At 41.3% G+C, this 18,642-nt stretch overlaps 1 protein-coding gene across 3 annotated transcripts in view; it reads left to right on the top strand.

Annotated features, from left to right (window-relative positions):
* LOC144763257 (zinc finger protein 212-like) overlaps window positions 1–18,642 on the top strand; it is a 111,181-nt gene that overhangs the window by 67,759 nt on the left and 24,780 nt on the right. For all 3 annotated transcript variants that reach the window (XM_078648698.1, XM_078648697.1, XM_078648699.1), the window contains one exon: window positions 1,667–1,780. In XM_078648698.1, the coding sequence (XP_078504824.1) occupies window positions 1,667–1,780 (114 nt within the window). The remainder of the gene's footprint in view (window positions 1–1,666; window positions 1,781–18,642) is intronic.

Below are 18,642 nucleotides of genomic sequence, written 5' to 3'. Positions count from 1 at the left end.
AAAATTTTAAAAGTCCCCTATTCTGCCAATACACTTAAGTTTCTAAAATCTTTAAGCTTCATTGCTCTTCGTTCACAACATATGTCTGCTTCAAATTTTGTATTGTCCTTTCGCCTTTGTCAGTCATGTACTTTATTTTCAATGTCAGAGTTGTTTTTCTTCAGTTACGTCTTACAAACCTTTGTCATACTTCACACCACTCCATATAGAGATACACTGGGGAAGAATACAGATAAAAGGGAAAACAACTAGAAATATATCAAGAGATATTCTCAGAGGAGAAAACATTAGTGAGTGAGACTCATGACTATTTGTGGCCTACTACATTGCTTGCTTTTAGAGGGCTTGCTTTCTGAAGAAGACCTTGTACAGCACGGTTGTGAATGCTAGTTACTGGATAGTTCCTGCTAGTTACTGGCTACATGCAGAAGAGGCCAGTGCTACAGCTTGTATCTATAACTTCAAGGCTTTGAGTGACTGTCACGTAGGACAGAATACCTTACTCTGAATCCGGTTATACATTGACGTGATGTTTCCCACTGTTGCTATGTCATAAGTGGAAGTACATGGTTCCCTTGTATTTCCCTATCTGGGTCTCCAGTGACCTGAGTGAGGCTGCGGAGTGGCAGATTGCAGTCTCACCTGCCTTCTCCCGCACTGGGTCTGTATCTTGAGGACATGGGTGCAGTCTGCCCACACCACTTGCCATATTCCCAGACAGCCATGATACACAGCAGATCATCACTGACTGGGATTTCTACACCTCACTGATACGTCTCATTAGAACAATAACCGTAAATATTTAATATTTCTTTTATGACTGGAAGTGAATTTAGAATATATTGCTACTTTTATTGTAATACAAAGTGCATTTCCTTTCTGTATGTCACTGGATTTTAACCTGACAATTTCTTTTTCATATTCTTCAATTAACTATGCAAAACCTTTCACGTTAGCAAGTATTTTCTATCTTTTTTTAACATTCAGAGATTTTAGGAACTGTTCAGCGAGCTAGGTTGTATTGCCCACCACAGTATACTACTCTGAACTACTCTATAGTGTTCATGGCCTTGTGAAGGTGGTTGGACTTTTTGACGATCCAATCATAAATAGTTTTCCTGAAAAGGTTGTGATGCTGTTTGCTTATATTTGGGTTGAATTAGATTTTTCTAACATTCTACATGAATCTGACATCCAATCCGCATGTAGCTATGCAGAACAATATAGTAGCAGCACCCTGTACATTCGGCCATTTAAAAAACAGTAAAAGGTAAATCATGTCAGGAAAAGGTAGTGCCATATAGAGAAACCCATCTATCTCAATGCCTCACCAGGATATATCCACTGCATCTATGTCAGTATTATTGTATCAATGTTGATTCCTTAATAACTTAGAGTTGGGTTGGGGCAGTTGGAAGAAACGGAAGGAATCAGCTACTTTCTTAGTAAGTCTTAATATTATATGTCCTTTAGGGTATACATTGTGGCTGCAATCTTGTGGACCAAATATAAACCTATTTGAATTGGTTCAGGCACAAGCTGGTATACAGAAAGTATACAATTAGGAACCTAGAGATATGTGGATAAAAAATTAAATATGGGTGAATAGGACGAAAAGAGAAAAACATCTAAGAATTTGAATAGATTCCTGTCTTTTTTCCCACAGGTGATACAGTTAACAACTCTGATGCATTATTCAGGAAAAATCGAGAGGAACAACTGCATCTAATACATGCAGAGGACCCTGAAGGAAAGGAAAGAAATTGTTATCTCGGCCCAGGTATCCTGCTTAAATGTTGATCACAATTCTTCCAGTAAAGGAAATATTGTCCTCTCCCAAAGAGAAAAAATATGTTTCATACAGCTGGGTTGCAGTGAAGCAAAATCATTTCTCCTAGTCCTTGATGCCAACACAGTTAAAATTCTTTGTAGCCTTAATTAACCATGCACACACTTAATATGAGGAATGATGTACACTGGTAATTGAGATTGAAGAACTCTGCTTTCCTGTTCAGAGAAAGTATAATTTGCCCAAATAAATTATTCAAAACCCCTCAAGTAAAACATGAAACATTTGCTTTTTGGGGGGGGGGGGTCTCCAAAACGTGTGGCCTTCCATTACTTGTAGGAGCTGCTTTTCCTAGTGGGATGTAAAAAGCAAAGCTTTAGCATGAACTTTAATGGAAAAAGCCTGTATTGAATGGGAGATAGGAGGTTATTTTGTTCAAAGTAGACTTTATTATAATCGATGAAAAAACGTTGTATTTATTGTGGAAGTTTTAGAGGCTGTCGTACTTAAAAGTTAACTGACTGATATGTGATTAAGATTTGTGGAGAGCTTCTAAATGTCCTGGCTTTGTCAATGGAGAATATAAGGGCCAGTGTGGCATGAAGGTAAAGAAGAGATTTGTCAGCAGGACATCAATGATGCCCTTGAAAAAATGCAGCGGTAGATTTCCTTGTTTAAATGATTTAGAATTGTCATGTAGATAGTGAATACGTGAGAAGTCTTATTCTGTCACTCTGTTTACTGCGTAATGTGTAGGCCACTGGATCCAGTTCCAGTAGGTAATGACACAGCCTTCCTGCAATTGAGGCTGTATAGCATGCATAACATTTAGTTGGTTAATACTAGCTTCCCACCCTGATACACAATTTTCACAGCATATTACACCTCTTCTGAGTTTGAGTACTGTGCATAAATGAGTAATTCCTTTGCAACAAAGTATAGGTTTCGGTGGCTGAAAAGGTCTGAAGTTAACCCGTCTACTTACCAATAAAAGTAATGTTTGAGCTGATGAAAATTTGGTCACAAGTTGACTTAGGTTCAAAGGGCATTTTGTTATTAGACATATTTTTGTATTCTCTCACAGCAGATAATATACTGTTAATAGACTCTTGCTTGATACCTTCCTCTCCAATATTATGGATGAAAGAAATAACATAATCTGGAGGAAATATTGTTTGAGGTCCAGAGTAAAGTTGTATGTGTGTGTAGAGTTCATCAACAACAAGAGATTTCGGATCCTGAGCGATGTTGTCTGACAGTCAGAACATCGATTTTCTAGCACTTAGTGCTTGAGAGGAAACAGAAAGCCAGCAATCAAAAATTGTCTTGGTGGGGGCGTGGCCAGGCATCGAGTCAAGATGGCTACGTAAAGCTTAACTCCGCAACTTGCCCCTTCCCCACGTCTATCCTGCTCCCTGATCCAACCCGTCTGACTGCAGTCCCGCATGTTGGAACAGTAGTGGTCGAGAACCTGCCCACCCCGGTTCGCCTCCGACGCCGGAGACCGGTGATACGGCCATCGAAGAGGTGAGGCCTACGTACGGAGCGCACGCCGGGACCCATAGTACTGCAGAAGGCCGGGGGCAAGACCCGAACGAAGAGATGCCTTCGCGTGGTGGCACCGCGCCCAGTGAGCGCCACCGCTGACAAAGGAGGATCACTTCCCTGCTTAGAGACTGGGACCCGGTCGACCCAGCGGCAGACGACAACCCATTGTATGAGCCTGGTGAGGTGGGGAGAGATCCGCGGTTCACGCTGGACTCGCGCATAAAGAACTGCAAAGGGCGACACTTCGCCTCTGAGCCCTGTTGTGCCCTGACCTCCTCCCCACATTGCACACTATAGTCGGAGACCTCGCCAGCCGAGCGCGGATTCCCGGGGACCCTTTGCTATGTGCCCTGCTGTGCCCCGGTATTACAGGGGGTGCGGAGGTGGGGCAATAGGCCTCCTACATCGTAACTGGAGCCAAGAAAGAGTCCACCACCAGAAAAGCTGGAGGGCTTGCAGCTTGACACGGGAAACATTACCAACATAAGGGCCCACATGACCAGGGCAGTACCTGGCACCAGCATCGCCCTTACGACCGACACTGGGGCAGACATCCCCTCAGCAGGAGACAGACCTAGAGTGGGCTCATCCAATACCCGCAATTGCGCATTGGCACCTTCATCAGCCGACAACCCTCAGCGTGAAGTAAGTGGTGGTGTGGCCTATCGGCCTGGGTGGCTTTGGACCAGCTGGGATTGGACATTAAGTGGCACAATGGACCGCAATAAAAACACAGGGGCTCGTGGGTTGAGGACAACTCAAACCAACAAACTGGACCTCTATACCGTTTCCAAAGAAGTGCAACAGAACCGGTTGTCCAGAGATGCCGCCCGGGGGGGCTTGGATGATGAGGAACAGGAGATGTCACTGAAGGATGTTATGGAAGCCATTACCGGCGTCAAGACCTCTCTGGACACAATAATGATTGACATGAACCTCATCAGGGCTGACCTGGCGAAACTGTACGAGAAGGTCAAGCAAGTAGAAATCACCACCACTAGTCTTGTCGGTGATGTTGCGCAGCTTCAGGGGGAAATCTGCGAGCTCCAAGACTTTCGCAAGCTTACCGACCTCAAGCTGGACGACTATGAGGGCCGTCTGCGACGCAACAACCTCCGCATCCTGGGTGTTCCGGAAAAATCGGAGGGGCAATCCCCTGATCTCTTCGTTGAAGACCTCATTCTTAAACATCTGCAGCCCAAAGGCCTCAGCAAATTCTTCGTCATCGAACGTGCCCACAGGCTCTCGGGCGGCTGTCCCAAACCGTGTTTTGTTGTGTTTTTATGGCATTTATTGCACCAGCGACTTCTATTGCAATTCTAGTAGGGGAAGTAGAAACATGTACTGCACTTTCCGTAAAGGATATGGAGATTTTTTTATTTATTGTGGCTGCACGTTAGGACGGTGGGATTAAATTGTTAAGCTGGAATGTCAATGGGCTGGGGGACAAGATAAAACGTAGCGTTGTCCTCCAATACATAAAGCGCCAGGCCCCTGACTTTATCCTACTTCAGGAAACTCATCTTATTGGTAATGCATGCAAGGCGTTGCACAGAGGGGGTTATGTAATGTTGGCTCATGCAGGGTTCACCACGGACTCCCGGAGGGTTGGTATTATGATGAAGAAATCCTTCCCCCTTGTAGTGCAGATGACCTGGACCGACGACAGGGGGCGATATATTGGGGTCTCGGGCACATGGGAGGGGCACCCAATTACACTTTCGTCGGTTTATGTACCCCCAGGCCTCCAAGCCGTCACCTTTAGAGATCTAGGAACACTATTGTTATACATCCCAGAGGGTCTGTTACTATTAGGGGGAGACTTAAATTCAGTTGTTTCGGGTACACTAGATCGTCATCCCCCTCGCGAGATTGCTCACTCCTCTGGTTGGCTACCCAAATTCCTCGAGACTATGGGGCTGGTGGACGGTTGGCGGGCCTTTCACCCAAACACACTGCAGCACACTTTCCATTCCGAGGCGCATGGGAGCCTATCCCGAATTGATTATTTTTTGATCCCCGCATCTCAAATTGCCCCCGTTCGGGAGATTAAACACCTTGCTAGAGGCATTTCTGAACATTCGCCAGCTTGACTTCATGTGGTTTTTAAATATAAACAGGTGGGACGGGTGGCCCTCATTAACCCGTGGTACCTTCGGGATCCCCATATTCGTAAGGAACTCCTTGTGGCCATGGACAACTATTTTATTGATAATGAAGGCTCAGTAGAATACCCACAGACACTGTGGGAGGCCTTCAAGACGGTGATTCGGGGTCAGGTCCTTTCTTTGATCTCGGGGAAGAAGAAGGAGCACCGGAAGGAGTTGGAGGCCATAAAGACAGAGATTAGCCAGTTAGAATCTGACTTGGAATCAGATATCACACCCGACAGACTTCACCTTCTCATACTCAAACAGCAGGACTATAGGGCGTTGGCGACTGACCAGGCTAAAGCCCTGGGGAGAGCAGCGCAGGGACGGTTGTATGAGGTGGGCGACAAAGCTGGGAAACTATTAGCGTGGTTGGATAAGAAGGAATGGGCAAGCCAGCTAGTGCCAGAGCTCCATGGGCAAGGGGGTAAGCCCCTTACGGATCCTCAAGACATTGTGGACCTGTTAGCGGGCCAATTTGGTGCTGTTTACTCTTCAGCTGCCTCCTAGTCTAAAGAAGACTCCCATCAAATGTTAGCTCACATAACACTGCCCAAGCTGTCAGTGGACAACTATGATTTCTTGGATAGTAATATGTCCAACGACGAAATAGCAACAGCAATTAGATCCCTCACTTCGGGCATGGCCTCTGGCCCCAATGGGTTGCCGATAAAACTCTACAAACTTAAACCAGATAGATTGGCCTCATATCTAAGGACCATGTAAGAGGAATCTAGGGACAAGGGGTTCCTGCCTCTAGATCAAAGGACTGCCACCATTGTCACAATGCATAAGGAGGGGAAACCTAAAACTGATTGCCGGTCATACAGGCCCATTTCCCTATTGAACGCAGAGCTCAAGATTCTGGCTAAACTCTTGGCCAATCGGCTTCTAACAGTGATCGAGACCCTAGTTCATCCCGACCAGTCTGGTTTTATTCCACATCGTAACACTGCGCTTAACTTGCGCAGGGTGCATGACGTGTTGGGCAGGGCGGCCTCTATCCTGGAACCGGCTGTCGGAGTCTCCCTAGTTGCCGCCATGGCATTTGACACCATTGAATGGCCATATTTGTGGGTGGTGTTGGAGAAAATGGGATTTGTTCCGAAATATATACAATGGGTGCAACTATTATATTCTAAGCCTCTAGCCCAAGTAGTAGTTAATAATAAAAAATTGGCCACCTTTGAGTTGGGTTTGAGTTAGAACCACTGGCAGCCTGGATACGCAGAGACCAGATGATTCAGGGTATGCGCTGGTTTCCGGAATAGGAGGACCGTATCTCCCTTTACGCAGACGATATCCTGCTTTAGTTGACCTATCTGAGGCGGTCCTTGATTGTGGTCTTAGACATCCTCACGATCTTCGGCAGATTCTCCGGATATTCTATCAACTGGAGTAAATCCCTGTTGTTTGTGGTTGCAGGGGAGCCGCCGATCCCACCGCGGGGGTGTCCCATACAGGTATGCACTGAGGTCTTCAAATACCTGTGAATTTTTCTTTCCCTGGACCCCTCCCTTCGCTATGCCCATAACCTGCACCCCCCTTGCTCAGGCTGTGAAAGTAAATTGACCGATGGAAGTCACTCCCCCTTTCCCTACTGGGAAAGGCAGCCTTTTTCAAAATGATGTCTCTACCCCGGTTTTTTTATGTCCCTCAGAATTCTCTAGACCCAATCACTGCCTCCTATTTCAGGGAAGTGGAAGGCCTCCAGCGAGACCATGGAATGGCAAGCCGCGTATCTCTCTCAGTAAGCTTTCCCTGAATTGGTATGATGGAGGCATCAGCCTTCCTGACCTCAGAATGTACTATTGAGCGGCCCACTTGGCCTCCATCATTCATTGCACCTTTGCCCAACCTGGGGACCCAGGTTACACAACGGATAGATGGCTCCTCTCGGGGGGGGGGGCCTCAATAGAGCACTCTATTCTAAGCCCTGGCGTTTTACACTCACAGGCCCCACCAAACATGCGGTACATGTCTGGCACACTGCCACTAAATGCCTTGGTTGGGTGCGCAGGTTTACACTCGCAACACCACTATGGGAGTCTGACCAGCTGGGTAGTTTGTGGAAGAGCAAAGGGTTTGACAAGTGGGATCTCATAGGCCTTTCCCGTATAAGTGATCTGCGGGAAAAGTCAGCTATTAAATCATTTGCCACACTGCAACAGCAATTCGAGTTAGCCAACTCAAAACTCTTCCACTATACACAGGTTAGGCACACCTGATGCGCTCATCTGAAACGTGGGGCCACCCACCCGAATCCTCTCCGCTAGAAGATAAGAGTACTAGACGGTCATATCCCTGATAGAACCATTTCATTGATATATAAAAAGCTGGTCACCAACATGCCAGATCCTCTTCAAGCCCTTCAAGAGAAATGGACTAAAGACGGCATAGAGATGGATGATGAGGAAGGCAGGAGGCTGTTTCCTCGCCCAGAGTAGTGGCAATACCAGCTCGTCTCCGGCTTGTCCAACTAAATATCCTCCACAGGGTTTATGTGACGGGGCCCCAACTGGTGCGGATGGGGAGAGTAGATAGGGGGACTGTAGACGAGGATGTGGTCAGTTGGGTACCTTCATGCACATAATTTGGGATTGCGAACTTATTCAACCCTATTGGCGTAACATACACGATATTATTAACTCTTTCCTTTCCGTACGTCTCCGTATGGAAGCCCATAGGTGCTTCTTATTAAATATCTGGGAACCGACAGATCTAAATGTCTGTCCGACATAATGGGTCACTTTGGGGCTCATGCTCGCCAAGAGAAATTTTGATCAGCGAAGGGGAGCGCTACTCCCTCCTACGGTGGGAGATTGGGAGAAAGACTTGGATTGGGCAATGTTCAGAGGAAAAACGGTGTATGTAGCCCGTGGATGTCCCAAGAAATGGAACCATGTATGGAATTCCTATCGGGGGATATATGTCAACTACCCCTCGCCTTCTCCTTCGCCAACAAAGATCCTGCTAACCCTAGACCTTCCGAGGGATACTGTGCAATGTTTATATTGCCTGTTGTTCCCGTGAAGCCTGATTTGCTACTTCCTCCGCAATGTGATTGAAATGCTGATGTTTGTTTGCTAATAAAAAGTTTTACAAAAAAAAAATTGTCTTGGCAAAACAGAGGCGTACATTGTTCCGAATTCTAATTTTTTAGTAACGTTGTACAGTCTGCGAAATTTGGTAAAAGGTCATTCCCTACCTGCTTATGACAAACACATCTTTCAGGTACTCCTTGGTCCTTTCAGTCTATCAGGCATATTAAAGAGACTTGGAATGTGGAGACAAAGCATTCTATCCAAGGAAGGTGACAATATTTGGGTAAAATGTTTATTCTCGTTTAGATCTATGTTTGATTCGTTTCAGTGGCCACTCCCAAAGCTCCCTGGCCACCATAAATTATATCTCGGCTTTCAAGTTTTCACCCTGCAAGAGCAGACTGCCAGTGGTGTCCACAATTATGAGAATGTGATATGAAATCCATGGCCTTCACATTATTAATTTTTTTGAGCATGAGCCAACTTTTAACTAAAAAAAACAGAACTTTATTCTAGCTGATTCTTTTGGGTGCACCCATGTTTATCTAACACATTGTGTTTTACTTATCACTCCACATATGCTCTGAGAACTTAATCTCATAGCAACCTCAATATTGCTCTTTAGTGTCCACTAGGGAGCATTTCCATAGCAGGGGCTAGTCTGAAAATAACAGAGTACCTAAAACCATTCTAGAGATAGTATTGTAAAAGCAACAAGGATGACTCTAGAGAAGCAAAGATAGGCACACTCTGGGTATTACTTAACATGTTTCAAGGAGGTAAATTCAATTTTAAGGTGTTTTTGACTTTTGCGAGGTCTGTAGGATCAGCCAGTATGGTACCATAGAACCCCAAGCCACATCTACATACGTCTAACAATGTGCTAAAAAAGAGAGCTCACGATTCAACATTAGAAAACCTCTGAACACGTATGGCTTCCATGGAATGAATGGTAGCCAGGATAAAAAAACCTTTAAAAAACAAAAATTGATGCACATCTTAGGTTTTCAGACTAGCACAGGAATTAACCACAAGGCTTCAGTAATAATGCACTCCGTACTGATGAAACCAAAGTGGAGTTGTTTGGCTGCAATGTACAATAGCACGCTTTGGGGAAATCAAACATTGCATGCCCCCACAAGAACATAATACCAACCATTGAACATGGTAGGGGGGAGTGATGTTTTGGGGTTGCTTTGCAGCTACAGACCAGGACATCTCACAAACACTGAGTCCACCATGATTTTGTGTCTGTATTTGCTGGATTTATTTGTCTCTGTACCAGTGCAGCTTTGAGTTAATGGGAGACCACTTGTCTGACAACAGAAACAAAGCCGGAACCGGGCAATGATCCAAAACACTCAAGTAACTCTGCAACTAAATGGCTGAAAAAGAAAAGAATTAGGATTTTAAATTGGCCAAGCTCAATTACATACGTTTAACCCCAGAGTTAAGACTGGACATAAACAAAACTGTTCATAAACAAACACCCTGTAACATCCCCACACAAAAGCAGTTTTGTAAGTGGGAGGCGCCGTAATGTGAGACTGAAGGCCCTCACAGGATTTTTTTTTTATCAATATTTTTATTAAGACGTAAACAAAATCAGTACATACAAAGAGCAAAAAACATAAATCATTGAGCACTCTAAAGTCCAATTCAAGTGTTCTGTTTATTCTTTTCGTAACTTGTTATTGTTTCTTTCTTGACTTGTTACAATTCAATCTTCATTGAAACAGTCTATCTTGTAAATCCCAATTGATATGCAGCCAACACGTGTTTCGTCTGGTCTGATCTGACCCACGACTTCCTCAGGGCTGCAACCCAAACAAATTATAATATTAAATATTAGCTTTAGGTACTAGCGTAGTGTGTCATGCTTAGACACACTCATTTAAAGAATAGGGTGCCATAAAGGCGTGATTGTGCTCAAAGTAGAAATTATATACACACTTTTAACTCACCACCAAGTTTATAGGCTTGAGACACCCTGTGTATTGATGTGCATAAATTAAAGAGTTGTAGTCATTATTTACATAATAATATAGTCAAAAGGAAGAGTTGTAGCGAGTTTAAATATAGGCTATAGCGCAGTAGCTTGACCACGAAACACCCTACCTATGCCTCCCCTCTGAAGTAGTATCACTTGATTCTCATGAATGATGTACTTCAGACTTCTCATAACTGTAACAAGTAATTGAGGTAAATTATATCTATTTATCGGTAATTAATGTCAGAGGTCTATATCATTGTATATCTCAAGATAGTCAGGACTTTTTATAGTTCTAGTCTTACCTCAATGTATTTGAGGTAACATCCAGAGTTAATCGTCATCATTGTAAGTATATATTTGTCTCCAAGTATAGATTTCAGTATTTTAGTTTCCTCAGTATCTGGAACAAAGTATTGTATTTATTTTAATTTACAAACCGTAGTTAATGGTTATATTTACAACCAAGTATCAGTTTCCATAAGTATCCACAGTCTGTATATAGATCCGGTCTTACCGTAACGTGCTGTGAGTTTCTCTTAATATTCTAGCATTCGATTTCAATGTACCATTTGTCTGTGGAGACATAAGTACAAAAATATAGGTTGTCTAATGGATATCATTACAACGTGTCTCAGAGCTTCTATCAAGCGGGCGAACCCATTGTCTACTTACCGAGTGTATTTTCGCCTGGGCGCCGGATCGCGTATCCCCGTGTCTGCATCCTACTCGGGCGCCATCTTATGTAAGCTATTATATAGTATTTGATAGCGTACGGCGCCATCTTGGTATAGTAAAAATCGCCCGCTATAACTCTAAAGTCAGTCTAGGTTGTGGATTAGTTTACATGTTGTCTCTAGCAAGTATATGCTTATATTATATTCTTGTATATTAATTTACGTTATTAGGCCACATTTTTAAACGTTCGAAAATATTTTTTCAAAATACATTTAAATATATTAAAATAGTTATGGTAAGGTATAGAGACAGAGTATTGTCTTCTCAACGATTCTAATCAGTATTGGAACGGGTAATTTAAACATCTATGTCTCCACAGCGGTGACAGCCGCCATCTTGGAGCGGTCTGTTACTCAATTGGTATTAACGTCCTGACTAAGGTTTTGACATATGTGTAAATCCTATCTAAGGACCGATTCAATATGAAGCTGAATGGTGTTACCGCTCCATATTATACTTGGTCAAAGATACTAATGTCTACTGTTGAGAGGAGACAATAGCAGTGCGTCTCGCTATCCAGCCACTGCGATAGTCCCTTATATAGCGTAATTAAGATTCACCAGAAGTGCAGATTCTGAGTTAGAGCGAGTACAATATTATGGACAGTACATAGTTACATATAATATATATGCATATCTTGATTCCAATAAATATTATTAACATCGCACAATTTGAGCTCTAGATGTCACACATTTGATACATACGTAAGTGAGAGAATTCTATCATACTACATTTACATGTAAGCTACATATATTGATTCTTAATAATTATCTTAATCTATTTCATAAGGCTCACCTTACATCATGATTCTAAGTATCCACTCTACAATATATTAGAATTGATCATGATCTGTACATATAACAAACAGAAGTGTAATAGACTTTTCACCTAAGCATCATACATGTATGCATTACTAGTTCCCATCATCATTTCTGTCTTCTGACATCTAGAGCTAATGAGTACCATATAGACGTAAACTAGATGGATAAGGGTATTTATACATAACGAGTCATCATAAATATCTGAGATTATTCATTTCCTAGAAAAAATTCATATTCATGATCTACGTTTAACCCCAATTCTACGGCTTTCAGCTTGATCAACCATGTAACCTCCTTCCTTCTGAGTTTTAGGGTTCTATTACCTCCTCTGGGATCTACTCCTATGTGGTCTATGCCATGATAGCTAAATACATGCTTTATCCTGTCTTGAGAATTCCTTATTAGGTGTGCTGCGGTGGGGTATCTTGTGTCACCTTGTTTGATCGCTCTAAAGTGTTCCGCCATCCTATCCTTAAGTCTTCTCTTCGTGCTACCAATGTAGATCTTACCACAGTTGCATACAATCGCATAGACCACATGAGTAGTATCACAGTTAATGAACGTCTCAATGATATTGTCTCCTGTTCCATTATAATTAAAACTCACTACCTTTTTCTTTGCCCATCTACATGAAGTGCATCTACCACATTTGTAGAAGCCTTTAAATTTTGATAGCCAGTCCTTGTTTAAAGGTTTGGTAGGGTAGCTGGGACTGAGCAAATTGGAAAGTGTTAGTCCTTTCCTGAAAGTTAAGGAAGGATAATGAGTAACAAATGGGGCAATGTCTTGATCAAGTTTTAGTAAACTCCAGTGTTTTTTAAGAATAGAGTATAGTTTAGTACTTTCTGTACTGTAGTTAGTTATCACTCTCACTTTGATGTCTCTTTCCTTAACTGTTTTGTCTGATTTGACTTTCAAAGTATCTTTACGCTTAAGTTTCTTGGCTTTATTTATAGCTGTGTCTAAGGTTTTACTGTCATATCCTCTATTTTCAAATCTCTTGGATATGTCTAATAAATTCATCTGAAAGTCTTGATTTAAGGAACAGTTTCGCCGGGCTCTCACCATCTCTCCATATGGAATCGATTTTATCTGATTTGCTGGGTGACTGCTCTTGGCGTGTAGTACTGAGTTACAGCTAGTTGGTTTCCTATACATTCTACTATTAAGATGACCCGCATCTACAAATAGCTCCACATCTAGAAAAGTAATTTTGTTATAGTCATACTGTGTTGTAAACCGTAAATTGTACAAATTATCATTAAGATAATCGAAAAAACCATGTAGTTGCTCTACCGATCCTGTCCAGATAAGTAAGCAGTCGTCGATGAAACGACCCCAATAATGGATATACTGGATCCATTCTTTATTACTCGGTCCCCAGATTCGCTCCGCCTCGTACCAACCCATAAATAGGTTGGCAAAAGATGGAGCAAATCTGGCTCCCATCGCTGTCCCAAGTTCTTGTCGGTACCATGTCCCATCGAATAAAAATACATTATTCTTTAGCACAAGTTCAGTCATCTGTAGTAGCATTTGTGAATGTTCATAAAATTCAGCAGCTCGTTTACTAAGAAAGAAATCTAAAGCTTTGATTCCTAAAGCATGGTCTATATTGGAGTAAAGGGAGACCACATCTAGTGTGGCTAAAATCATCCCTTCTTCCCAATTGACGTCATTCAATACATTAAGTACGTATTTAGTATCTGCTATAAAGGATGGTAAATTATGTACAAAATCTCTCAAAAATATATCGATGTATTCTGACAGGTGCTCAGTTGGTCCTCCTATGCCCGAGACTATCGGTCTACCCGGAGGTTTGTCTCGGCATTTGTGAACCTTCGGTAAGGTATATAAACATGGTGATCTAGGAAAATTAGTCTGTAGGTAAAGATACTCATCATGATCTATCAGAGATAGATCGTACCATTCCTTCACCTTACTATTAACTGTATCTATCAAATTCTTCATAGGATTAGACTCTAGTTTGACATAGTAACGTCTATCTTGACCAGACTTATGCATCATATGGGAAAAAGAGCTCAACGACAGCTCACGTAACCTGATGAAAATACTTATAGATAACGCAGATAGAAAGATGGCTAAACTCCTAACTGAGATTCAAAAGGTGGAGGATGAAATCAAAGCCCTAAACCTCCCAGAGGCATCCATTAAAAATTACACCATTATGGATGAGATTCTGAATGAGGTGCAATTAGATATTAAAAGGAGGAAGGCACATAAGATTAAGAGAGACGAAAGAGATTATCGCTCAGGAAGAATATATACATATGCAAAGAGATTTGATTACCTGATGAAGACAACTTTGAGTAAGAAACAGGGAGGCAGCACCACACCACTCAGTGAAACGGAAGCTTCTTCCAGTAACCTATCAAGTGATGACAGCGAAGATACACTAGCTACAACTACGACCAATACTACACCAGAATCTAATTTTTTAGAGGAGGTTCACCGTCTACGGAGGGGGAATCGGGATAAGGGCAGGAACCGGAATACAAACATAAGAGGACCAGAAGAGGCAGGCGAGGAAGAGGGAGATCAAGGGTCAAGGATCAAGAGAAGTTTGAGGTCATGGAAGCCACAGCCCTAAGAGATATAACTGAAGTAAGTGACATAGAAATTATTAACTTATCAGACCTACAATTATCTACAGATATGACTAGTGTTCTTAAAAAAGGTTTAGGGTTCTGTCCAGCGAGGAAGCAAGACTGGGTAATGACCAAGATAGATCTTTTTAAATTTACCAGAAGGCTTAAACTTAAGAAATTCTTTTGTAATATTCCAGAGAGAAGTGGGATACCAGAAACTAAAAGCTTGAGTAATCTCACTATACAAGAATTAAAAGAGACGCAGCTCCTGTTATCTTTGACAGAAACCGAAGAGGATCCTGCTACCTTAGTTAAAATTATGGAAGATCTTGAAGTTGAATGCTTTATGACAGAAAGTAGTGGCCTCAAAATAGGCTCTAAATGGACTCCGAGACTTACACAAGGCAATGGCATCGATGTATTCTTTAAGGCAGTTAGTCAAGACATAGATCGAGAATTAGAACATAAACAGCAATTTAATCCTCATCCTAGAGCTGACAATTTAACATTAAGTGAAAGGAAAGCACTTAAAGAGTTACTTAACAATAAAAATATTACAATTCGAAGAGCGGACAAAGGAGGTAATCTGGTAATTCAAAATAGTATAGACTACAACAATGAGGTCCTATCACAATTGATTGATAGACGTCACTATGTCAAACTAGAGTCTAATCCTATGAAGAATTTGATGGATACAGTTAATAGTAAGGTGAAGGAATGGTACGATCTATCTCTGATAGATCATGATGAGTATCTTTACCTACAGACTAATTTTCCTAGATCACCATGTTTATATACCTTACCGAAGGTTCACAAATGCCGAGACAAACCTCCGGGTAGACCGATAGTCTCGGGCATAGGAGGACCAACTGAGCACCTGTCAGAATACATCGATATATTTTTGAGAGATTTTGTACATAATTTACCATCCTTTATAGCAGATACTAAATACGTACTTAATGTATTGAATGACGTCAATTGGGAAGATGGGATGATTTTAGCCACACTAGATGTGGTCTCCTTTTACTCCAATATAGACCATGCTTTAGGAATCAAAGCTTTAGATTTCTTTCTTAGTAAACGAGCTGCTGAATTTTATGAACATTCACAAATGCTACTACAGATGACTGAACTTGTGCTAAAGAATAATGTATTTTTATTCGATGGGACATGGTACCGACAAGAACTTGGGACAGCGATGGGAGCCAGATTTGCTCCATCTTTTGCCAACCTATTTATGGGTTGGTACGAGGCGGAGCGAATCTGGGGACCGAGTAATAAAGAATGGATCCAGTATATCCATTATTGGGGTCGTTTCATCGACGACTGCTTACTTATCTGGACAGGATCGGTAGAGCAACTACATGGTTTTTTCGATTATCTTAATGATAATTTGTACAATTTACGGTTTACAACACAGTATGACTATAACAAAATTACTTTTCTAGATGTGGAGCTATTTGTAGATGCGGGTCATCTTAATAGTAGAATGTATAGGAAACCAACTAGCTGTAACTCAGTACTACACGCCAAGAGCAGTCACCCAGCAAATCAGATAAAATCGATTCCATATGGAGAGATGGTGAGAGCCCGGCGAAACTGTTCCTTAAATCAAGACTTTCAGATGAATTTATTAGACATATCCAAGAGATTTGAAAATAGAGGATATGACAGTAAAACCTTAGACACAGCTATAAATAAAGCCAAGAAACTTAAGCGTAAAGATACTTTGAAAGTCAAATCAGACAAAACAGTTAAGGAAAGAGACATCAAAGTGAGAGTGATAACTAACTACAGTACAGAAAGTACTAAACTATACTCTATTCTTAAAAAACACTGGAGTTTACTAAAACTTGATCAAGACATTGCCCCATTTGTTACTCATTATCCTTCCTTAACTTTCAGGAAAGGACTAACACTTTCCAATTTGCTCAGTCCCAGCTATCCTACCAAACCTTTAAACAAGGACTGGCTATCAAAATTTAAAGGCTTCTACAAATGTGGTAGATGCACTTCATGTAGATGGGCAAAGAAAAAGGTAGTGAGTTTTAATTATAATGGAACAGGAGACAATATCATTGAGACGTTCATTAACTGTGATACTACTCATGTGGTCTATGCGATTGTATGCAACTGTGGTAAGATCTACATTGGTAGCACGAAGAGAAGACTTAAGGATAGGATGGCGGAACACTTTAGAGCGATCAAACAAGGTGACACAAGATACCCCACCGCAGCACACCTAATAAGGAATTCTCAAGACAGGATAAAGCATGTATTTAGCTATCATGGCATAGACCACATAGGAGTAGATCCCAGAGGAGGTAATAGAACCCTAAAACTCAGAAGGAAGGAGGTTACATGGTTGATCAAGCTGAAAGCCGTAGAATTGGGGTTAAACGTAGATCATGAATATGAATTTTTTCTAGGAAATGAATAATCTCAGATATTTATGATGACTCGTTATGTATAAATACCCTTATCCATCTAGTTTACGTCTATATGGTACTCATTAGCTCTAGATGTCAGAAGACAGAAATGATGATGGGAACTAGTAATGCATACATGTATGATGCTTAGATGAAAAGTCTATTGCACTTCTGTTTGTTATATGTACAGATCATGATCAATTCTAATATATTGTAGAGTGGATACTTAGAATCATGATGTAAGGTGAGCCTTATGAAATAGATTAAGATAATTATTAAGAATCAATATATGTAGCTCACATGTAAATGTAGTATGATAGAATTCTCTCACTTACGTATGTATCAAATGTGTGACATCTAGAGCTCAAATTGTGCGATGTTAATAATATTTATTGGAATCAAGATATGCATATATATTATATGTAACTATGTACTGTCCATAATATTGTACTCGCTCTAACTCAGAATCTGCACTTCTGGTGAATCTTAATTACGCTATATAAGGGACTATCGCAGTGGCTGGATAGCGAGACGCACTGCTATTGTCTCCTCTCAACAGTAGACATTAGTATCTTTGACCAAGTATAATATGGAGCGGTAACACCATTCAGCTTCATATTGAATCGGTCCTTAGATAGGATTTACACATATGTCAAAACCTTAGTCAGGACGTTAATACCAATTGAGTAACAGACCGCTCCAAGATGGCGGCTGTCACCGCTGTGGAGACATAGATGTTTAAATTACCCGTTCCAATACTGATTAGAATCGTTGAGAAGACAATACTCTGTCTCTATACCTTACCATAACTATTTTAATATATTTAAATGTATTTTGAAAAAATATTTTCGAACGTTTAGAAATGTGGCCTAATAACGTAAATTAATATACAAGAATATAATATAAGCATATACTTGCTAGAGACAACATGTAAACTAATCCACAACCTAGACTGACTTTAGAGTTATAGCGGGCGATTTTTACTATACCAAGATGGCGCCGTACGCTATCAAATACTATATAATAGCTTACATAAGATGGCGCCCGAGTAGGACGCAGACACGGGGATACGCGATCCGGCGCCCAGGCGAAAATACACTCGGTAAGTAGACAATGGGTTCGCCCGCTTGATAGAAGCTCTGAGACACGTTGTAATGATATCCATTAGACAACCTATATTTTTGTACTTATGTCCCCACAGACAAATGGTACATTGAAATCGAATGCTAGAATATTAAGAGAAACTCACAGCACGTTACGGTAAGACCGGATCTATATACAGACTGTGTATACTTATGGAAACTGATACTTGGTTGTAAATATAACCATTAACTACGGTTTGTAAATTAAAATAAATACAATACTTTGTTCCAGATACTGAGGAAACTAAAATACTGAAATCTTTACTTGGAGACAAATATATACTTACAATGATGACGATTAACTCTGGATGTTACCTCAAATACATTGAGGTAAGACTAGAACTATAAAAAGTCCTGACTATCTTGAGATATACAATGATAT

The sequence above is a fragment of the Lissotriton helveticus genome, chromosome 6 (genome assembly GCF_964261635.1).
Source record: "Lissotriton helveticus chromosome 6, aLisHel1.1, whole genome shotgun sequence".
Classification (NCBI taxonomy): domain Eukaryota; kingdom Metazoa; phylum Chordata; class Amphibia; order Caudata; family Salamandridae; genus Lissotriton; species Lissotriton helveticus.
Note: the sequence above shows the minus strand (reverse complement) of the source record. Positions and strands in the feature narration are given on the sequence as shown.